The 23,969-nt window shown below is 41.7% G+C and overlaps 1 protein-coding gene across 1 annotated transcript; it reads left to right on the top strand.

Annotated features, from left to right (window-relative positions):
• Positions 1–861: 861 nt before the first annotated feature.
• On the top strand, positions 862–23,921 carry NINJ1 (ninjurin 1). Its single transcript, XM_014517074.2, has 4 exons — positions 862–926; positions 7,245–7,476; positions 15,218–15,383; positions 21,964–23,921. The coding sequence occupies exons 1-3, from the start codon at positions 921–923 to the stop codon at positions 15,370–15,372; spliced, it is 393 nt and encodes a 130-aa protein (XP_014372560.1). The 5' UTR covers positions 862–920; the 3' UTR covers positions 15,373–15,383; positions 21,964–23,921.
• The last annotated feature ends 48 nt before the right edge of the window (positions 23,922–23,969 follow it).

The raw sequence follows: 23,969 nt of genomic DNA, 5'->3' as shown, positions 1-23,969 counted from the left end.
ACTTTGATTATCAAGTTATTTTCTCCAAAGGTCATTGAAGTTCACAGTCCAGAGCAGTGGTGCTCAGCCTCTGGCCCATGGGGCTCTGTCCTCTGTCCCCACACAGCCCTAAGTACCCCAAAGATGCTTAGCTTTTGCCTCTCCAGGTTCCCCAGCTATCAGCCCCAAAGCTATTCCACTGATATATGTTTTCATACTCACCCCCCACAAACCAGACACTGCTTGTTCACTCTGCCTTGTCCATTGTCATGCTTCTCCTAGCACTGCCTAGCACTTTCCAGCCTGTGGGAAGTCTTGCAGGCCAGATGACATGGCTCCGTGGGCCAGCTCTTGGTCACCCCTGCTCTAGAGATAGGCAAAGCAGTAAATATGATAAATCTTAGGTTCCAGATTCAATTCCTTTATTTATTTCAGTATACTAAGGATAACCTACATCTTCTCTCCAGGAATGCACAATCTACATCTTGGGTGTCACAGGAGAAGCTGCTGGTAGTTTAAGGCCAGGGACTAGTGTAACATTTGTAGCACTGCAAGTGCTGCTGCACTAAGAAGTACTACAACACAGGTAGCACCATCCAGATGAACAGATGCAATTACCCCACCCCACTCCTTTCTGGGCTGCAACAAAATTACTGTGAAGGCATGCCGTGGTGTGCTCTATGGCCAGGGAATACAAGAACAGGGTGCTTGGCCCTGAAGTTTCCTTCCAGCTAGGCAGACCTTAAGGGCTGCAACTCCAATCCCTCCCCATCCAGAGATTCCCCCCATCCAGAGATGCCTGCTGTCCAGCCCTAGTAACAACTGAGTGCCCAGGCAGCATTCATTAACTATCCAGCCCACTTTCTCCCTGCCTCTTTTCAGGGGTGGAGGGGGAAGGAGAAGAAAGCAGAGCACTGTAGGATCCTGGGGAAGAGACCTCCATGGAGGTAAGGGATGTGAGCAGAATGTACATCTGGGTGCTTAGTTTTTATTTCCTCTCCTTCCATAACCTTCCTGAAACAGAAAACTCACACCTCTTTTGGGGGTTGGGTGTTCTAAATTTACCTGCTCTCAGAGTTTAATTTGCTCAATGTCTTCATTGGTTGCTCCTGGAAAAGTCTCCCACCTATGAATATGTAATATGCCAATACATATGCAACACACATCTAAGGGACTTTGTTTTTGAGCTGGTAAATATTTAAAATATTTTTGAAGTCAGAAGTTTAACTTTGTTGTGAATTCACTTCCTGAGGCATCATTTCACTTCCATCAGGGTTTGAGAGAAATGGAAATTGGTTTTAAATTTAGACTGTTCTACAGTGCAGGAGTGTTCAGAGAGTATCTTTAAATATAAATAGCCATCTGAGAAGGTGTTAGCTCTTCTTCTTAAGAGTCTTGGGATACGTTTCTTTCTGATTTACTAACATACTGCCAACTAACTATTTTTCCCCAACTCAGTATTCCTATTTTACATGGCTTCTTATATTAGTAATCAGTAATACCAGATTATAGCATGAACACTTCCTATTTGTCAGACAAAGCATTAAGCAGTTATCTGAAAGTTTGCATTTAGATTTGAAATATTTGCAAATATTTCAAGAATGTTACTATCTTTAACCCTTTAAAAAGAAACATGTTTTCAGGAATGTGAAATTTTAGAAACAAGAAAGTTCTTCTACAAAAGATTTTCCATCCACTGTTTTTCTTAAAGACTTTAGAACCCAGATGTAAGGAATTGCATTCAGTAACTGAGTCGGTTGGTTATAAGTGTTGGTCTAAGGACATAGGCAGATGAGGTTCTTTGGGTAAATGTGATATCCTTTGTTAGACCAACTAAATAATTGGAAGATTTGTTCTTTACAAGCTTTCAGGCACAAGCACCCTTCTTCAGGCATAGGGAGAATCTGCTGGTGTTTGTGTGCTCTCCTGGGTGGAACAGAATTATTTACATTTTATTAGACTAACTGTCACTAACTTTTCATGTGAACAACACCACTGAACTAGCTATACATAAGTATTTACAGAATTTTTCCTTAGCTTTGAAAATGTCAGGCTTCCACAGGTTTAGATGCTTAAAGTTTTAAAAAGCTTTAAAAAAATCATCCCCTTAGAAAACATACTTATGAGGGAAAGAAAATAAGAAGATTAGCAGATTAGTTATGTGTATTCCAAAAAGAGAAAAGGTCATATTTTAAAATTTTACTCCAAGAAGCCAAGTGCCTTTCCTTTCATATATTCAAGGACAGAGGAAAGTAACAAAATCCAACTTTTACATGGCCGATGTGGGGGGAAACCACCCCCTCTCCCCTGTCAGTCTTCAGTGTTGGTCGTTTCAGAGAAACTTTATAACGAAGAGGTGCCTACATAATAAAAAACTAACATACTAATTAGCACCTTTGCCAGTCTTGATAGCCTGACAGGTACCTTGGGACTCACAGTAAGTAGAGGATAACATTTTACTAGAATTACTTAAATTATCCATTCCCCCTACAAACCTTTCTTCTTTGTCTGACCCTGTCTTGTAAGCATGGCAGTTTGTAGAGAGCTAAGTAGTCAACAATAACTTCACAAATGCATAAGAGACTTTGACCTTCAGGCAGACAAACAATTCTCACCAGCTCCTAGTCAAATGTTAACTGATCAGTAAACAGGATTTTTTTTTTTAAACTACAAGAGAGAATTGTATTTAAAATTGGTTTTCAAACTTCAAATGGATATTTTCTGGACTCATACTGGAAAGCATAAGACATTTTGTTTTGTTAAATCATCAAGCGGCTCTTGAGCATTTGGTTTCACTTGGCCATCCCAGCACCACTTTTGTACTGTAAGCAATGAAGCCGCCTTTACTAAAAAAAAAAAAATCAAACAAACTGTGAAGTGGAAGGCATAAGCTATAATGGTCCATGAAAACAAGTATTTTCAGTGTTCTACCTATAAGATGACCAGATAAAGCTCAGATAAAGTACTACTAATAAACTGAGCTCTAAATGTAAAGAAACAAAAATCAGGCTTGGGGGTTTTTTTTCATCTTTCATGAAAGGTTAGAGCAGAGCTTTCCAAACTGTGTGCCGCGACACATTAGTGTGTCGGCGGCAGTGTGTAGGTGTGTCATGCGAAATGCAGAAAATTTTGCGGAAGGGCACCGCGGAGCTCCCTTACTCACGTCTGCTTCCCTTGGCCCCTCCCCCGGAACTGAATTACTGTGTCGCGAAATGATGCATGTCTAAAAAGTGTGTCACCAACATGAAAAGTTTGGAAAGCTCTGGGTTAGAGGAAAATAAAATCTAAGGCAAATATCTGGAGATAATAGCATCATTTTCTGTGTTCAGTAAACTGTTCAGCAAATTAGAGATTGGGAAAGGGGGGAGGTTTCACAGTTCTTTTCAGAGACCAGGTCTGCCAATACATCCAAGAGCTTACTGCTTATTAATAGGGGAATGAGCACGCCAGAGTCTTTTCCACACTGGACCTTTTAAAAATACTCAGACATTTGAAAGACACCCACTGTAATTAGTTCTAGGTAACTGTGATGTTGTAGCTGTTGTGATGTTGTAACTGTGATGTCAGACTGTAGTCAATTTGCAGTGGCAAATAAACATACTAGCACCATTGAAATTCATCTTGTTTGACCAAAACTCTGTATCCTCTCTCATAATAAGGTATTTCTTATATAAATCAAGAGCTTGTTGAACTTAGAGAAAAAATCCCTGAAGTTGCAGGTGCAGCTCCGTGAGCAGTCACAACAGTGAGAGTTTTCATGTGATCTTTCGAATATTTCTAAAGCCATAAAGCTGCATTTCAATTTTAAACCATTTTGCATGCATCCTATGCTTCCTACTCTGGTAAAACAGAAACCTATCATTCATTTCCTGCCTTTCCCCTTATGTTTGCCTTTATTTCCAGTTCCAGGAATTGTAGACAGAAAAACCTCTCCATGAATGTTAGCCATTTCAGCAATTGCCTTAGGTCAGTATGCCAGCGCATCAAGTCTAGTTCTGAGAGTGACCTATTACACTGTTCCTTTCTTCTTCTGTTCCCAGTGAGGAAGTACCACTCCCTAGCCAGGGAACCAAAGGCAGTTGTTACTGGAACTTCTCTCATTGCAGATTTTTTTCTCTCTAACAAAAAACAGCGCTAGTCTTGTGGCCAAAGGAAATACTGACTATGCATGCCATGTAGTGGAGACTTGCCATTCATTGTACAGGTATCAGCATGGCTGGTTCTGGTTATGAATTGTTAAAACATCAGAGTCTCAGTCTCAATGAGTTTTCAAGTCAAGCTGGCAACTGTTCAGCTGATGGTATGAAATACAAGTACAGGGCACCTATACACAGGCCAGACGTCTGCTCTGATGCATGCTAATTAGCATGCATCAGAGCAGATGCATGCTAATTAGCATGCATCAGAGCAGACTCCATTAATTGAGTCTGCTGGAGTGCATTAATTAATGCATTCCAGCAGCCTACATGTCATATCTGTTCAGCATCCCCACACTTTAAACTGGTGTGAGGGGGAGGGGTGCTTGAACTAAAGCACGTTGAATGAGCTTTAGTCTATCAAGCACTGGATGCTGAATACACACGACTCTTGAGGGACTTTAATTAGAGCGGCTCTCAGAGCCACTGTAATTAAAGCACCCCCACCTTCCACCGTGGACCACCTACATAGACGCCCACAACGCTTAACAGAGCTTCTGTGCTGTAGCTCAGAGTAGGAGCCATTAATTATGGCTGTCCATTGCCCCAAACCCTCAGCATTAGGCTTGTGTGTTCCAGCCAGTACAACAGACCACTCAATCAGGATACACTCACTACCTGCTCTTACACTTGAACAACCCCAGTACACCCACAGGTGTCACTGAAGCAGGATGTGACCCAGTCTACTAATATTTGCATGTAATTAACAAAGCAGCATCCACTAAAAAAAAGCTCAGTAGTTTAAGGTTACTTTCCCACTCCTAGGATTGAATGCTCAAGTATTTGTTGCAATGTGAACACAGAATAAATCTGCTTTTTCATTCAGAATTAAAGCCTATGTCAGGGCTATCTGCTGTGTGGATCAGGTTGCAGTCCCCCAGTGAAATATTTTTTTCTAAGGCACTTTGGCAGAAAGGCTACTATAAAGTAAACCAAAATCTAAACAAATATTATAGATTAGTTGAAAAAAGCCTATAAATGTTATCAGTTTTATAGACCTTAAAATAAGAGGTATTTTTAATAGAAGCCACACAGGTCAAATTCTGTTGTACTCATGTATTTTTTTGCTATTGTTATTAATTAATTGTAACCAAGAGCATAATGTGGTCTTTCTTTCCAATATAATTAAAGGTTCAAGTGTTAGTCTAGGTCTTCTTGAAATGGGTAGCTCGAGTATTTATTTCACATGATCCTAGAAAGAAAGTAATGGGGGCAGTACACTCAGTGGTAGAAGGATATTGGCATCCCAGGGGGTGCCCTGTATTTGCAAATGCTCCAGTAGATATGTGGGCATGTTTTATTGTTAAAGGACTGACTGTAGAACCAGATTAATAGCTTTTTTTTTGGATCATGGAACCGAGACAAAGCCAAATGAATAGCTTGCTACTCCTGAATGAAGTCTATGTTAATTTTTCAGGTCTATTCTCTTTCCACTGTGAGCTGAGTCTGAGTAAACAAGCCTTCTCTGCAATGCTAGGATTACATGGTTTCAATCCCTTTGTAAAAAAGACTGCTGCTGACATCTTTCTCTCAGTAGAAAATTTAGATTATGGCAGGATACAAAGTGTCTAGAGAAAATAGGTCAAGTTTTGTAGTTTGCTGTCCTGAAAGGAACTGGCAACTCTGCGAACTGAAACCTTTCTAGTTTAAAGGCACACACAGGCACAAAAGACATCGGTGAAACTGGTTGGACATTCAGCTGTTTTGAACTCTACTACTGAACATCATGATTAGAGGGTGTCTTCCAAATTTGAAAGAACTTTTAAATATAGACGTTCACCACAGTGATTACACTTGCCAATGAAAACATTTGTACAGTAGGCATATCCCTAAGAAGCAGCAGTTAAACACATCAAACAGAACACTTTCTTTCTTATACTCCTATACTGAATTAGGGCAAGATCAAGTCATTCTATGAGGGGCTCCATCCTTCACCCAATGGGAAAGGAAATAAGTGTGTACAATTACACATTTAACAACTGTTACTAAATCAAATGTCAGTGACCTACATTGTGCCTCCTCTTACACCAGTGTTCCTGCACCAAGATGGGTAGAGGTGTCAGGGTATCTTCATACATTGCTGAGGTGGAATAGAAGATATATTTTGGCTCATGCATATCATATATGCATCAAGAGCCATGTTTTATCAGTGAGAATCAGGCAACTAAGCTATTTTTCCACTTTGGAACACCCTAAGGTACACCTAGTATCTGCATTTTTAGGTGTCTACATACATTTGGGGGGCCAAATTCAGTTTTGGCAGTGACAACCCAAAGGGATAAGGAGGATTAGTGTGTGGCAGGGACAGCACAATGCTCATATAGCAGTTGAGTCCCACATGAATCCCCAAAATAGGACTCGTGAGCAGTTTAAGTGGTCCATATCGTTTTGTGGGTATGTGCACACACTGATGAGACCTGATCTACAATCACACAACTTACTTTAAGCTGTGTGATTTTTAATTAGGTCGTGTTTGTGCAGGTGTTCCCTGGTCTTAGGACCCAAGCTGGAAACATGATCCAAGTAGGTTGGGGTGGGAGGAGGGACAGGCAGGAATGGGGGGTGGGGGGAGCAAGGGGCTAAAATAGCTAAGTCAGTGGTGGTGGAAGGGGAGGAAGAGCATAGCCCAGGGGCTGGGGTGAGTAGCTGGGCTTTCCCAGCTCTGGGGCTGCGCGTCGAACATGTACAGATGTTTGTTAAGCTAACTTGATCCTGATCTAACTTACTTCTCCTCCTCAGTTCATCCAGTATAACATGGGCATTTGAAGTACAGCCCTGATATTGACGTGCTAAAATCCATTTGTTTACTCGACTTCTCCCAAAGTACATTTTCCCAATTCCCTAATTCTAAGCATATTTGTAAGTTAATCATCTTGTACAAGTCTGACCAAGCTGATATGGATTACTGCCTGTTTGTTAGAAGATGTAGGTAGCTATGAGAGTAGAGATAGAATAAGAGCAGTACAGAGATCAGCAACATTATTAGTGATATTGTTCCAGGGCTCAAAGTCACCTCTAACTTGTTAAACTAGATGTATTTGTAACTAGAATATTTTTTACTTTCTATAGAGAGTACAACAGTGGCTGCAGAGAAATGGACCTATGAACATTAATCACTATGCCAATAAGAAGAGTGCTGCAGAAAGCATGCTGGATATTGCTCTGCTGATGGCCAATGCATCCCAGTTAAAAGCAGTGATGGAACAAGGACCCTCTTTCTCATTCTACGTCCCACTCATTGTTCTCATCAGCATGTCACTCGTACTTCAAGTTGCAGTGGGCGTGCTCCTGATATTTCTTGGTATGTAGTAATGACAAGAACCACTGCCAATATGAATAACCAAATTTATGCATTTTTAAAGCTATTTGAATGGCTTTGGCTAAAATTCATTACCACCACATCAGATTATGTTTTTCAGTGTCTTGAATATTTCATTGCAATGATTTGGGGAAACTGATTTTCTTTTTAAAAAGAACTTCCTCATATCTAATTGCAGAGCACAGAAAATTGGGCAGTTTTCAAAAGGCTGGAGGAGGAAGGAACATAGTGAAATAGAATAGAAGTCAAAAGAAATGTTAATGGGTCACGTTCTTTGAGCATGCTGCGTGCACAGTTTCACAATGGTATGTGTGTTGGTGGGGTGGGGGGGGTGTTACAAGGAAGGTACAAATTCTTTCCCCCCTTAACATTGGTGTTGCATATTGGTTTCAGCAAGCTTATAAGGCCATGAATGAAAATGGTATTGGGCCTAAAAATGAGATAGTAACATAGTGCGTGGCAACAATAAAATCTTAGTCTCCTCTGAAAAATTCCCAGACAGACACCTAGATCCCACTGTTCTTCACTGAAAATCGAGTCCTAACACTCCTTCAAGAAACCTGACCTAATGGTGTAAATAACATCATAGGTTATTAGCATGTATACTACCCATTGCATTAATGGACATTTTAGTATATTGACACACTTGCTGGGATGCTTTATTCAGGGATGTTCCTGCCTTGAGCAGGGACCTGGTCTACAGAGTGTATGATAGAAGTGTAGTGGACGAATGGCAGAAATGCTACTTCAAGAAATCACTTGAGTCAAAACCTACATTGACTGGAGCTAAAACCAAGAAGAGATAATAGAAGGGGCAAATCCCTCATCAGCATATAATCCTTTGGAAGAAATGAATTGGTGGGAAGGGACAGTTAACTACTGCAAACCAGGATCATGAATTCTGATGTACAGACAAACAAGGTAGAATTTCTTCACCCTGAAGACTTGGCTAATCTATCATCAAGACACTAATCACCTGATCTTGGTCTTTTGGCTAAGATGACAGGATTTAAACAGAGTGAAACGTGATATGTTCTATATCCATGGGACTGTTTCCTTAACTTGCAAGTAGATTATCTTTGTGTGGCACTAGTTAATTTTGATTTTTGACTTCCTCTGGCCCCATTAATATTTATCAACACTACCAGTATGTACACTATTATGGGTAGCTTCTGTGCAGAGCTAGGGATGTTTGGTCAGGCGCCCCAAACCAACCACTTATTTTGACTGCTGGCCTTAGCTAAAGACCCACTTTCCAGGGTCCTCACCTCTGCTGCAGCTGAGGTTGTTGATAGCACCACCACCACCACGAGCTTTGTAAGAGATGCAAAAGAAACAGAGTTCAGTAAACTCACTCAGCTTTTCACTGATTTCATGTCTCTGGCTTGCTAGGCTTTTCCCAGGTTTCACTTGCCCATAGCCTCTTTCAGAGGCTTTGAGGGCCTGCAGGGTTTATGCAAACAAATAAAAAGAAAAGCCTTGCTCATAATAACTGCAGACTCCAAGCAGCCTTGCTCTCTGCCAGTGCAGCCACCCAGAGGCTGCTTTTAGCTCTTTTATTCCCCCCTGGCCCCCACACCTGGGTTTAGCTCCCTTGCTGGGAGGCTCCCTGCATCCCTGAACCTGGGCCCCCAGCCTCTGGTGAGTCCCCTCAGCTCTGCAGTGGGTGTGAGGGGGATGCTTTCAGGGAGTGGGGCCTTTCCAGCTTCTCCACACCCACAGTAACAGAGCTGGACCCTGTTACATAGTGTTAAATGAGTTTGCTTACTGATAAGACTAAACAGAATATCAGAGATGCTACTACTGATATTGCTGTTCACTTATCAGTCACTAGGGAAAAAATGTTTTTCATGTAAAGTATAAAACACCACACAAAATGTTTTGGGAATGATTTAAAAAGAGAAGGCAAAATCCTGATCCCCTGTAACAGGGGCCTTTGCAGGGCCAATCTCACTGTGGCCCACCCACCTGTTTCTCGGCTAACCGCCTGCCTTCTCACCCATCACACCTTGTTGGTAATTAATTAATAGAAGTCAATTAAGCTGGAGGCTGCCCATTTCTTGCCCCGATGCCAGGGGGCTCTATCTGCGGCTCCTATCCTTCCCTACCCCACAGCCCAAGCCTCGCAGATGGCATCCAGATATTCTTAACATCACCAGCCTCATGCTGGGCCCCCGAATCCTACTAATTGAACTCTGCCTGGATTCTTCTCTTCAGGCGGTCTCACCCACCTTCATACCGGGCAGCATAGCTCCCTGACCCGCTTCCCCTTCTGGGTGTGGTCCCCCTGGGACCTTTGGCTCTCTGGCCCCGGCCCACCTCCAGGCCACTAGGAGGCCTAGTGCAAATTGCACTAGGACAGGAGTCCAGAATTCGTTTTTATGCATCAGCCTAGGATAACAGTGGAATGGCAGCCTTCTTCTGAAACATTTTGGAAGTTTAAAATCATTGTCTATATTTTTGACACTCTTAGTGCACTTGGCCACTTCATAATACGTTGATTTTTCCAGCTTGTGTGAGCACTTTGTATGAAAATAGACTTTGCTGAGTTTTTGTAGAAAGCTAGCAGCATTCCTGAAAAGCACCTGGCCAAAACAAAAAACACACACACAAAGATCTTGTCAAGAGATGGCCTGATATGATTTAGAAAGCTGCTAAAGGGGGGGGTCTATGTTTTCAGTAACAATCAACACTCCAGCAGGAAGTGCTTGCACCATAAGCCACTGAAATATGTGGGAAACTTGCCAACATTTTCAGAGAGCTATGGATTCTTTGCAGTTAGTATTCAGTCTTTTAGTTATGTCACTTTTATAAGCTCTTCTCTTGAAGTTAAGAGTCTTATATATGTAAAACAGAAATCTGGTTAGCAAGAAGCAGATTTCACACAGGGAGCTATTAAAGTTACAGCTACTTCAATGAATGTTATTTGTTAAATTTCTGTGGCGCACAGTTGTAGGAGCAACTCCTAGAGGGGTTCCCTATTATTGAGGGGGCATGGAATGTGATATCTCAGATAAGTGAGTGGCACCGGGCTTTATCAGTCTTCCTTGTGGAGAAGTTGAGGGTCTTTCCCAGTGTGTGGCAGAGACTGGGGTATGACTGAAAAAGTTAACAGAAGTTCAATGCAGATGGTAAAGGGGTGTGAGAGAAAGCAGCTTAAAGGCAAACTACTTATTTCTCATGGTCATGGCCTGTGAGACTGGTAAAATATGCAGTTGTTGTTAGATGGTTTTCTCAGCAATACCAGACACTGCTTTCTAAAGTCTGCTTCTGCCTAGGAAGTATTTTTTTTTTCCTTTTTGATGTGGGTCTCACCACTGTAATTCTCTAGCCACATTGAGAGTAGCATCCAAGGGGTGTTCTATTTGGGAGTACCCATTAATCCCAAAATAACTGGAAGTCAGAGCTAAGGTAGCCACCAGCAGCCCCACTTGACAAACAGAGCGACTCACCAAGAGCATGTACAGCTGGTGTTCAGTGATTGGCAGGGGTTGCCTGTGATCCTGTCTGAGGTGTTGGCATTGACTAGGCAAAGGCCTGAATTACTTTGGGCCACCCTCCTTGAGCTGTTGTCTGTCCCAGTGGTATACTGTCAATCATAGTACAGTTTTGATCTCATGGTACTCAAATGGGATCCCTTGATACAAAACAAGAGATAAGTGGGCACAGCAACAGCTTACTCTTCACTGCAGAAATGACAGTTTTTGCTAGTCAAAACTCTCCTCCTCTTGTATAGTAAAGGAAGTCCAAATGAAATTCCAAGCTGTCTTTCAGCCCCTTCCCTTTGGTCACAGGCCTAACACAGCGTCAAGGAAATTCCACCTTTTCTAAAAGGGATCGGCAACTCTTCTCCAGTTGTTCATGCCAGCTTTTAACTCTCTGCCAGGAGCTCCACCCTTGAGCGCAACACTAAGGCTTGGAACAGACATTACACATAAACCAGTTTAAGTGATCAGAAACTGGTTTAAACCTGTAACAGAAGAGATGTTCAGTGCACATAAACCAATCTGAAAATGGCTGAAACTGGTTTGAGATAAACCTGATTGAATGTAGCATCAGACTTAACTGATTTGGGTCAAACTGGTTTATGCAATGTCTGTCCCAGACCCCTTCCTGGTTTAAATTAAATCAGAGTCCCCCAGTGTCCCAGCATGCTTTCTGAGCTAGGCGGGTTCTCTTCTCCACAGCAGGGCTGGCCACTCCCCTCTGCTCCCTGGCTGCAGCTCCGGCAGAGACTGCACATACAGCAGGGTCTGCTTGGCTTCCTCCTGCTCCCTCCCTTCCCCTCACCACTCCCTGCTGAGGCAGGGATTTTCCTTTCCCCTCTGCCTGACACAACGACCTCTCAGCATTAGCTAACAAACCACATGCTGGCTATAGTCCGTGCTGTGGGAGACGGGACAAAGGCAAACAAAACAGTGTTGGGTTAGGGCTTTTTGGAGCTAATCAACAGGCAGCTGGTAATGTCCCTTCCTTGGAAAAAAGTTGTTTAAGAAGAGCTGGAACTAATAAGAGAGGTTTTTTTCTGTTTGATGGGATGATAAATGCTAACATTTCCATGTTGGTCTAATAAAAGATATCAAATTCACCCAAGGAACCTTGTCTGCCTATGTCCTTAGACCAACACGGCTACAACCTACACCCCTGCAACATTTCCCTGTGTAACTCAATGCTCTGTTATCAACTCCCTGCTGGCTCCCTTGCTGGTCAGGGGGGCGGGGGGGAACCCCTCCCTAATCAGAACATCCTGCTGGGGCCTGGCCACACCCCACTCAGCTCAGCACTGTGGAAGGGAAGGAAGGGCTGCTCTAGTGGCCCCCAGCTCCTAGCCTGAGCCACTGAAGGCATGTGCCTGCATTTCTGGAATGAAAAGGGAATGTCTATCCACCTCCAAATTGGTTCAAGCTTTGAAGGTTAAACTAATCTGAAAAGATTGAATCAATTCAGGCTCAGGCTTTTTGAATGTCTGTCCCTAGCCTAAGTGTTCTGAGTACGCAGATTGCCTTTCCCAGCATCTTTTGCTTCATGGCTTCCTCCTTTCCCTCTCATTGCTCCCATAATTGTCTTCTCCAATTGTTCAGGCTTATTTCAGACCCTTAACAGAGAGGCCCAGAGCTATTTTACTGAACTCTAAAATAATGGAGTCACTTGACATCCCTTCCTTTAATGTTTTGTTGCAACAGCCTTTTAAATCTTTTAGAACTGAGAATGACTCCCAAAATTCCCTAGTTCTGGCCTGGGTCATTCTGAGTTATAGTTGCCAACTCTGTTTGTATCTATTCCAGGAAGTTTCTGGAAGGCCAACACGTGACACACGGTGCAAACGTGAACACATGCTTGTGTATATCAGTTACGGATTATAGTGCATTGACTTAATGTTAGGAAGGCAAATGCACATAACTATTACATTTTAAAAACCCACTGGACTACTGTATAAATCGGATTCAACATTTAATATTTATTTTAATGAAAGCTCTATCATTTATCTCCTGGGAGCAGTTTCCTGGGGATTTATATCTTATTCCTGGAGACTCCAGGGCAATCCTGGAGGGTTGGCAACCCTATTTTGAGCCTTTAGCCTACTTTCAAGGCCCATACTTCCTGTCTAAGGCACAAAATTTAGACTGGGTGGATTTTAGTATTTCCATACTAAAATGTGTGGAAAATTACATGTCGCTTCTCCTTTGAAAACATTTGTTTTCAATGCTAATCCTTCAAGGTGGTATGGTAACCATGAGCCCTTCTTAGAAAGTGTGTGCATGGGGGGAGGGGGGAGCATTTTGAAATAGTTTGGGCTACATGAAATGATAGTAATCCACTCCCACTATAATAAAACACGTAAGATTCACTGTACTTAAGAATGGTTTCTAGGTTAATTTCATGTTTAGTACTATAATAACAAAACAAGATTACTGTAATTCTGTTTGGAAACTCTGAACCCTGCCTTAATAGGCAGAGCTGTATTTTCCCGTTTTCCAGTCCCCAATTTTGATGAATCTTTAAAATAACAGCTCTGTACAACCTGGTGTCTTTGTAATACATAGGCACTGCTAACTCATTTCCCCCAGCAGCCAATTTGGGGGACTTTTTCTTATGTACTACAAGAATGGGAATTCTGCTTCACTTTTCTGGAGGTACCATGTACCCCAACCATATCCTGGAAATGTTAGAAGGCAAACATGCATGTGCAAAAGCACTCCAGAGTGCAGGCGTGGTATCCAAAATGAATTTTCAGGCCTGAATATGGCTTTAATCCAAACTGTTTAGACTTAGAGCCAGTGTGGAATTCAGAGCAGCTAGTGTGTTTCAAAGAGTCCTTTCATAGCTGCTCAAGTGCTTTGGCTGGCTTATGAGGTCTCTCACAATGCACTGCTTCTGTGAGCAAAGCTGCAAAATGTGGAATAGGTGCCTAGAAGGCCTTGAAACTGAGGTGGCCAGGACTATGCCAGTATGCACAAAGGTTAAACTGCACCTGGTGTTACATACAAACTTAATTATTAATTCAGTTTGGTGAATATGGATGCACCAGTAGCAATCACAAATAGCGTTGGTTTAGTGTTGGTCATTATGCTTAGTAAAATAACCATCCGATTAGTGCACCAGAGCACACATCCATGAGCACATCTGTGGACACCTCCAGCCTTTAGGATACTACCAGAACTTGTTAGATATAAGATCTTGCTCACCAAATCTGATGCTTATAACTTACATAACCTTGTAAGAATAAAAATTGGAAGATATCTCCAGTAATCTCCTTGTTGAGAGTCTAATCCAAAACTCACTGAAATAAGTGACAGCATTTTTACCACTTGCCATGAGATTGCATTAGGCTGTAAATTACAATGCTCTTCCTTTATGGTAGACACTGTCAGAGGAAATCTACCTTTCCAGTCATGCTGAGTCATCCCTCCAACTTTCCTGCAGTCCTATACAAACACTCAGGTACTTAATATCATTCACTTTACATTTTCACAGTTTGGGGAAAATGAAGCTTACAACAAGCCTGTGTTACCTCCCATGTTCGTCTATATATCCCTCCTATCAATAGTACAACTAAGAAAAAGCTGCAAGCAAACAAAGGAAAGAAATGTTTATACTGTTGGTGCTGTATAAGGCTCTTGTTTGTTTACAAAAAATGAGAAGCAATGGGTGGTTACACCAGGGGATAAAAGGCTTACATACACAAATCTAAAAGTGAGGTGGGGTTTTTTTGTTGAAGATATGCAGCCTTATTGGCCATGAGAAATTATCACTTATTGGTATGCTTCTGATAAACAAGTTTTTAAAAGTGTAAATAAAGTGAATTTTGAAGTTCGCTTTAAATTTACAAAATAGAATTTCTCTTTGGAAGAAGCAGGGGTGACATATAGGGGGTGCACGTGCGTGTACGTGCACCCCGTACATGTGTTGGTGCACCCCCTGCAAAAGGGTGCCACCAACACTGTCCGCACTGTTGCTGCTCGCTACTGGCTGCCAAATTTGGCTCTTGGAGTTAGTGGATATTACATGCTTCTAGTGAGTGAAGACAGGCTCCTAGGCTTCTTAGGCTCTGCAATATTGGTTGCAGTGCTAAATTCTCTTTTTGCAAAGTTAATGTGAGTGACACTTAGCATGGTGGTAAAAGAGAAATACTTATATTTATATCAGAATAGTAAAGAAGCTTTTCACTCTGTCTGTAAGCATGGTTTCAGTGTAAGAATATTTTTGTTGTTTTTCTTTAAAGTAAAATATGACCTTAACAACCCTGCAAAACACAACAAGCTGGATGCTCTCAATAACGTTGCAACTGGACTGGTGTTCATTATAGTAGTTGTGAATGTTTTTATCACTGCGTTTGGAGTACAGAAGCCTGCACCTGACACATCCTCAAAACAGTAGGTGACAGAAAGGTGAGTTATGGCCCTTTCAAATTCTTTTCTACTGCAGGCCAGTTGCCCTTTCCATATGTGTAACAGGCCACCCACTCCTCACCAGGGCTTTTTAAAAAATAATCAATTTTCAGAGTTCGAACCTTATGCATATAATCTCTATAAAAACCAAGCACACGCTTCATGCTAATTTGAAAACAGTTGATTTGAGGGATTATAATTTATGGTGTATTGACATTTATAATTTGAAGTGCAAGCAGAGACTTAGCCTACTACAGAGGCCTCTTCTATATCCCCTCTGTAGAAAATGTAAAGATGGTTTCTCAGGAAGAGACACTCTCTATGTTTAGTGCCAGTAGTGCCAAGAGAGGCAGTAAAGCTGTGCTTCCCTGCCCTTTCTCAAAAGCCTTTTTATTAGGCAGGTCAGCAACCTAATGCAAATGGAATTTTTTCTTATCCTATTCAGTTAACACAAAAAGACTCAAGCTTCATCCAAATTACTAGCATGATCACACCCTAGGTTCCTCTAAGGTGTCCTCTGGCTTTCATGAGTGTCATGAATTCCCCCTCCCCTGCCAAATACACTTCTTTTCAGTTATAGACAGCCCAACCCCCATACCACAGATATTCTTGTTTGGGACTCCGAAGCCTTCTGCAGTCTTGCAAGATACCCCTTGCAATTTAAGAAAGGCTCTTTGGACTGAGATCAGACCTTCAGATCACCATACCCCTCACCATCTCCAATATGCTCAGCTCCTGATGGAGACTTGAAAGGCAAGGAGTGCAAATAGAAGTGAAGGCATCTTGTCTTAGAAAAGCTATGATTTATCAGTCAGGTGCAGTACAACAGGTGGAGACCTTGCATCAGAATGGCCAAACCAAACCAAACCAAACCAGAGTCCATATCATCAAGAGACTCAGACATGAAGATCTTTGTCCCTTTGGGTTCTGTGCTGTATCTGTCTCCCACTTTCCAAGTCAGTTTTACATTGGTGGCTTTCTTTAATCCCTGGCCTTGGCACCTGTCCTTTACAAAATCACCTCTGATCATGGAGGCTTCCATTGTGCAACTCAGATGTTTTTCTTAGGTAAACTGTACTAATAGTACTCCAGATAATCTCATGTGCTTCCTTCTATCAATTGAGTGAACTCTAGAATAACTCTCAGTAACAATGTGTGTGTATTTTTTTTAAAGAAACCTTATGTATTATAAAAAATAAAGTCACAGAGTAATTAAAGTTCTGGAGAAAATTCCTTAAAATAAGAACCTTAAAGAGGACAATCTGTTTTGTTTAGCAAAAATAGGAAGTGAGAGGTCACTTGATAAGTAACACAGGGCCAGGGGGGAGAATGCCAGGCACTAAAGAACTTGTAATCTAGCAAAAAAGAATGTGGCAAGAACCAAAGGCTAAAGATGATGCCAAACTTGGGAACAAGATGCAAATTTCTAACAAAGAAGGCAAGTAACACTGGAACACACTATCAAAGGAAATGGTGGATTCTCCCTCTCTGTAGCTTTATGTTAAGACCAAGGAAGGCATTTGAATATCTGCTTAGCTAAATAAGTTATTGGGTTTACAAAAGGGGCAACTGTGGAATGCAAGGGTCTGTTTTATAAACAGGATATCAGGGATCCAATGATCCATTCTTGTCATAATCTCTAAGAATGTACTAATGTATTTCATTTTTAGCAATAGAGAACACTCATATATAGCCTTACCAGCTATAAAAGTTGTAGTCAGTGCATCCATTTTAGTGTCATCCCTTTTACAAAATAGGGGTTCAAAACATTACATGTAGAAGCTGTACTGAAAGTACACTTGGGTTGTTAAGACAGTCCAATCTAAATTCAGGCCTTCTGTGCTTGCATACTCTGCCTGGATAGTTGAGATTTCTATTCTGCAAGAGCCAGAAACAGAAGCCAAGAGAAGTCTCCTGGGTTTAAGACACTACAAATATCCTTCTATTTCAGAACTCTCTCCCTCATTCAGTCTGCTTTATAGGCAGGGACAAACAGCACATGACTGCGTAATTTAAATACTGTACCATAAGCCATGCATTCAAAAGGACCACACCTGAACTTCATGCTTTAAAATCTTCTTGAATGTCTGCTGTGGTCACCAGCTGAGTTAGAATCAAAGGGCTCTTATACACGTGCAGGGAGCCTGCTCTGATGCACTGTAATTCCAGCATGTCAGAGCAGACTCAATTAATCGTGTCTGCCAACGTGTGAAAATTTACACACTCCAGCAGCCTTCAGCATCATTTGCATCAGCATCCCCGTGCTGAAAAATGGCAGCAGGATGCTTTAAACTGAAGCTTGTTTGATGAGCGTTAGTTCAAAGTGCCCTGCTACTATTTTTCAGTGCAAGGATGCTGAAGCACGTGACACTGAGCTTTTAATTAGCTCAGCTTTTACACTCTGGGGGGCACTTTCATTAAAAGCTCCCCCCCCCGGGTCCCCCAGCCGCACATCTCCCACAGCACGTGTATAAAAGTCCACTGACTTTTAGAACTACAGCAAAGTTCTCTGTCACTTTAGCTGAAGGAGTAGCAGCAGTAGGTTTCTGTCCTCTTTTTGGACTTCCCACTAGAAGCAGATGCAACACATTGTCACTGGTTTAAACAGCTTTTTGCTAGATAGCAAAGAATGTTGGAATCAGAAATGTAAAGTTTTATTCCTGACTGAAAGGGATAGTGCTCTAGTAATTACCAGGGGCACAGTCATTTGAAGAATATGCTCATTATGTCTCCTTCTGGAATTACAAATGAATAGGAATGTTGTATGCAAGACAGAGCAGGCACTCATTCCTATCTGCTGGCGCTGGGAAGGACTAAGCTGGTAAAGCATGTCTGGTTCAGGCAGCAGACTTTAAGATACAGACAGGAGAGTAATAATAATGATAAGAAACTTAGAAATCACAATGATGAGGAAAGACTAAAGTAATTGGGCTAATTTTTTCTGCACTAGCACTGTCCAATTTCAAAGCAGCTGCGGGCCTCACATGACAGTGGCCATATAGTACACGGGCTCTCAAGAGCCTTCCTGCTACTGTGTGGGCCGCACAAGCCCCCTCTGGCCTGACCTGCTAGTTTACCAGGCCACCTCCAGCCCTGGTGCCCTGCCTTGCCCTGAAGATCCCAGCCACCACTGCAGAAGCAGAAACAGAAGCAATGATGGGAGTAGTGACTGGCAGGATTTTGTGGGCCCTGCTTTAATCCTTTGTAGACTAGATGCAGCCCAGTTGGACAGTGCTGCTCTAGAAAAAGGAGAGACTGAGTGGAGGGTCATTCAGCAGTCTTCAAATATATTGTATATATTAAGCTTGTTATAAAGTAGACAGTGATCAAGGTCCTTCACGGAAAATGTAGTAGTGGGGGGGAAGCAAAAAGTCACTTTAATTTGCTGCAAAGACTATATTAGGATGATAATGGATACTGGGGGAAAAACTAAATATTAGAAGCTGAAACACATTTCCTGGGGAAAGTTCTGGAGTCTCCTTCTCTGGAGTTTCTTAAGAGACAAGTTAGACAAACATCTGCCAGAGGTGAACTAGGCATACTTCATCCTGTCTCTCCATGCAGCGGGGTAGAGGAAAGGACCACCTTTCTGCTACTATATTTGTGATTCATTTTGAAATGCAGTGTTGCCAATTAGATTGATCTGTCATACTACAGTTGTCCCAGCTCTGCCAGAAATCGTCTTCTCCATGCTTTTAGCTACAACATCTGAAAAACGGAAGGAATGAAGGGTGGGGAAAATGGTAGTTATTAGTTTCTTAGGGTAGGGTCATGAGGCTTGTTCTGATGTTGGAGCCATGAACTACATAAAATTAACACCAGTTAGGCAAAGAGCTAAAAATGTCATTAGAAATAATGGTCGCCACCTGTAACCCAGCTCAGCACACCTTGTGCTCTAGAGGGAACTTTATAGCTTCTTTAGTCTTGTCCTACTCTATCTTAAAAGCTGAATAAGAGCTTGAAGCATGCTCAGAGCAGGTTGAATGTTCAGGGACTAGATAACTTGGTAAACACCTGCTGCTGGAGATCATGGATATCTTTAGAACTTCATCAGAGCTAGGTGAACTTTCATAGGGATAGCACAGGGCACATCCTGCCACCAGATTACTTCCCCATAGAACACAGAAATCCCTAGTTTAGGTTGTAGACACTAGAGCTCTTCAAATGGACAGCTGGAAACTTAATATAAGACTACCTACTTTTCCTTAGCTCTGTTCTTAGAAGTGACTCCAGCTGATTTTACAGAGTTAAAAAAGAAACAGGAGAAAACCATTGCCCCCTTTCTCCCTGTCCTCCAACACATCCCCCACAGTCAAAAGAAAATCAGGTATAACATTTTTTAGCTTAAGTGAATGTATTTTGACTGAATTATAAACAATAAGGGCCAGGCATATGGTAGCAGGAACTAGGCAACCTATATCAATGACTATTTTTCTCTCATTCTCTATGGTTCTGCTCAATTATCTGGTGAAAACTTGGCCATGAATAGGGTGACCATAACAAATTTCAGGGAAATCTTTGGCACGTGCCAGCATGCATGCACCGCCCCCTGCAGGTCCCAGGAGGAGGTCAGGCAGGACAGTGCACACACACCACACCCCAGCCCCTGACCCCACAGCTCCTAGGAGCAGCAGTTCAGGACTGAGGCCAGGCAGGACAGCGCACACACACACACATCCCAGGAATAGGGCTGGCCAGGACAGTGCAGCCTACAGGTACATACACCCCCACTCCAACCCTTCCCTCCCCCACTCCCACTCTACTGTGTAAGCAGCTCCACTTGCAGCCCAGCAGAGTCTGTACCAGGCAACAGCCCATTGAGAGGGCTCCCAGGAGAAAATGGAAGCAATGGTCCTGGATTGGCAGGAACCCGCCAGCACATGCCCAGGTCCTGAGTCAGGAGCTGGGCACGTGAGCCAGGTTCACACTAATCCACGACTTTTGCTTCAATTTTCTCCAATGCTTTAAAAATCTGGGACTGTCCCAGCCAGTCTGGGACATATAGTCACCCTAGCCATGAAGCATACCTTAAAAGGACATTACATCCAGACTACTTTGAACTAGTAGATTGGTATCCAGAATCCAGAGCTCAGTCAGCAGCATTTTCTTGTAATCAGAAGCAAAGGCCATCATAAATGTTTCTCCTGATAGCACTGGACAATCTTGTGCATAGACTGATTCCAGACTATTTAGGGCTTTTATAGATTATAACCAGCACCTTAAAACTGTTCATAAATATGATAATGACTAGTGCATATCATAAAACATAGGTGTTAAGTGCTTGTTCCATCCAACTACTTGCTGATTGATATCTCCTACATTTTCCAGCTTCTGATTCAGTTTGACTCAACACTGGTTCTCGGGACATACTGGTTTCACAGCCTTGAACATGGTTGCTGTACTCTGCCACAGCTACAAAGCTCAACAAAAAACAAGTTTATGGAGTCTTGCAGCTGTTAGAGTTTAAGGGACATCTGTTTCATTGCATCATATGCCCATTCTACTTCAGACAGCATTAAATGTGCCAAGCTAGTTTCTGCATCAGCTATTGTGCATTATCCCCTTCAACCTGTAAGAGGAAATTCCTCCCCTACCTCTACCCCCAGCCAGCCTTCTCCCTCTCACCCCTTCCCCACTCAAATGAGAGAAAGCTACATTGATTTTCCACAGACAATTTTTTTAGTGCCTGGTTTTGTGCAACTCAAGTTGACTCTGCTGACAGACTTCCACGTGACATTTATGCAATAGCGTCTTTTCATCAGTTCCTTCAACAAACACACAATCCAGAACTTCTGGCCCAAATGAGGTAATTTAAAAAAATGGCTATCCTCTTGATGGAAGAGAGAGTCTGAGCCTAAATTTTTTGTGGTCAGCTGCAACTTTTAACCATCTGAGGTCAAATGGAAACCTCAAATGCTGAGAGCAAAAAGGAAAAAAAAAAAGCCACAGTTGTAACACCCCCTGGATTTAGATCTATTATTTAGATTATTAAATATTATTATATTTAGATCTATTGCATAACCTGTCAATGAAATTTTAATGTATGTTTCAGTTCATTTTCTGCAATGCAGGCAGAACAATTTAAGGAATCTCAAGTAGAGGAAGAAACAAAGAGAGAGGGAGGCTGCTACATACAAGTCCACTCCTGCACAAGGCTCTAGCAGTGTGCTCCCACCTGCACGTGTTCATACATAAGCATGCATCCATCACCGTTGTGCCTAGACTTTTGGTTTTCTACCCCTATCTTGTTAGATACCTCTGGATGCTGGAGATAGTTCTTTGGATATTTATGCATCTGATTTGACCATTTGCACTTATTGCCTTTCCTAGAAATATCTGTCCATTTGCATTAGCCTTAATAGCTCACTTAAATAGTAAATGTCTCTTCCCCTCCAACTAGGCTTTCAGCAAAAATACAATCCCTGGTGGCCAGATGAAGAGTATATGCTGGGAGTGTGGCCAATGTGGCTTCCTTTTACTGTGCACACGATTCAGGAAGAAATTTCACTTCCATTGTAAAAGGAACTTGTGAATCCATGCAATTAATTTGTTGACTTTTTTTTTCTGCTTTTTATTTCAGAAATCTGAACCACAGACCTCTCAGCAGATACCTTCTGCATTTTATCTTGGACCCAAAGAGAATAATCTGAAGAAGTGAAATTATTCAAACTAGCCTCTTTATTAGTTTTCTTCATCTGACGTTTTTCTGTGCCTGAAATTTTTATCTTTTAAATGTTTAAGGTGTTTAGTTTCTTTTGAAAGCATCAAATATTACAAATCTTAGCACATTGATGCATTCCAAGATTAAGGCAGCTCTGTTTCTCTAGCAACTGGTAGTTCTTCAAAGAAATATGCAGCATAACATATTGCAGGGAATGAAGTGATGGCATCCACTTCAGAGACATCTCAGGACTCTTCACTTTCTATGCCTTCTGTTTTCCTGGTGGGCAAGAAGTTGCCCAACATAATTGTTGATTGTTGTCTACTCTGGCAATGGTTTCCAAACTTTCTGGACCAGTGGACTGCTTTCAGCCCTCAGAATATTTTGTGGACTACCATATACCCATGTCATTAAGGTTTTAAGTGAAAAAGCAGGGAGAGGGTATAATTCTTGAACCACTTGCTGTGGCCTCAAGGGAATAACTAAACTATCGAAAATAAGGGCTTCAGTTTGGCATGATCACACTGCCTATACCTCACTTCACTGGGATCTAGATATTTGTAATTCACAGTGCAGTTATCTTTATGCTGAATCAAGAGGCCACATCTTATTGCCCCTCTGTCAGCTAATTGGAAACTCTGCTTCCTCTAAGTTAAAAGGAGAGACTATTAGGAACAAAAGATCAGCTGGAACATTCAGTTGTCCAGTTTCCCTCACAAGCAGTCATTTGCCCAACTTCTGTCTCTAGATCACAGTCAGTACTTGACAATCTGAGTGAATCTCCTTCCCTGTCATGCAACCACAGAAACAGCCCCTTTGCCTAGTTTCTCATCCACATTGTACTCTAGCCTGTAAAAATATATTATGTACCATTCTAGCCTCTTATGAAAAGTCTGTTAACATGTTACTATATCTAGGCCCAGCTGAGTAACTTAAGAATAGAAGGTTAAATTCATCCATGCACAGAGGGATTTTTCAGGGCACCTATGCTATTAACCCTGAAAAACAGTGTGCATTAACTGAATTTTGCTTGACAGCTTTTTCTGCATGCTCTTGCTTTTGTGAGTATGTGACTAATTTGAGTCGAAAATAAATTTAAAACGGTGGGGAGATCTTTATGGCTCATGTAACCTGCTGGCACGGGAAGTAATTTTTCCTGAGTACACACTGCTGCTGGCAGTGATGTGTATTGTAGATACTACCACTAACAAAAGCATTTTAATCCTTTTATTTCTAATTTATAGTACCTGCAAGTAGAAGTTTAGTTTTCTTGTGTTAACTTCCTTTTAGATATAAATGTGTATTAATATATCTCCTTTGTCATCACTTTATGTTTTAAAATCTCTCATCTTGTAGCACTATACATAAAATTATTAAGAGAACTGAAAGTACGTCGAGTTCTCAAAGAAGCCTTTATGAAGAAATGAGCTTTGAGACTTCTCTTGTTTTCTGTAGGTTACGTAAGTATTATCTTCCAGCAGAAAACAAAGCATCAAAAAGTTTTTGTTGCTTTGTTTCTTGTTAAGACTCTTTTCTTAAAAGTCTCTGGTAAATAAGGTCTGTACAACACAGAGCAAAGACATTTTACTGTAGCTTAGAGTAGCTACAAGCAGATGCTTACCACAGATTTCCCCAACATTTAATGTAATCTCTCAAATAAAAATTAGTCAAAATAATAGTAAATAAAACAGATGAAGAAATATCACTATGTACTAGGGCTGTGCGAAGCTTCGTTCCCCAATGCGATTTGGCAAAGATTCGGCCCAATTCAGAGACCGAATCTCCAAATCCGAATCAAATCAGGAGGCCCTTTAATCTCTCCAAATCGAATTGGAACCCTCCAAATCGATTGGGAGAGATTTGACGATTCGGACATAGACACAATTTTAAATGTTTTTTTCTACATACCTCAAAGTACCAGGTGG

The sequence above is a fragment of the Alligator sinensis genome, unplaced genomic scaffold (genome assembly GCF_000455745.1).
Source record: "Alligator sinensis unplaced genomic scaffold, ASM45574v1 scaffold391_1, whole genome shotgun sequence".
Lineage (NCBI taxonomy): Eukaryota > Metazoa > Chordata > Crocodylia > Alligatoridae > Alligator > Alligator sinensis.
Note: the sequence above shows the minus strand (reverse complement) of the source record. Positions and strands in the feature narration are given on the sequence as shown.

Coding starts and splice junctions, on each gene's coding strand:
- NINJ1 (XM_014517074.2), top strand. Junction 7,477..15,217: donor CGTGCTCCTGATATTTCTTG/GTATGTAGTAAT, acceptor TTTTCTTTAAAG/TAAAATATGACCTTAACAAC.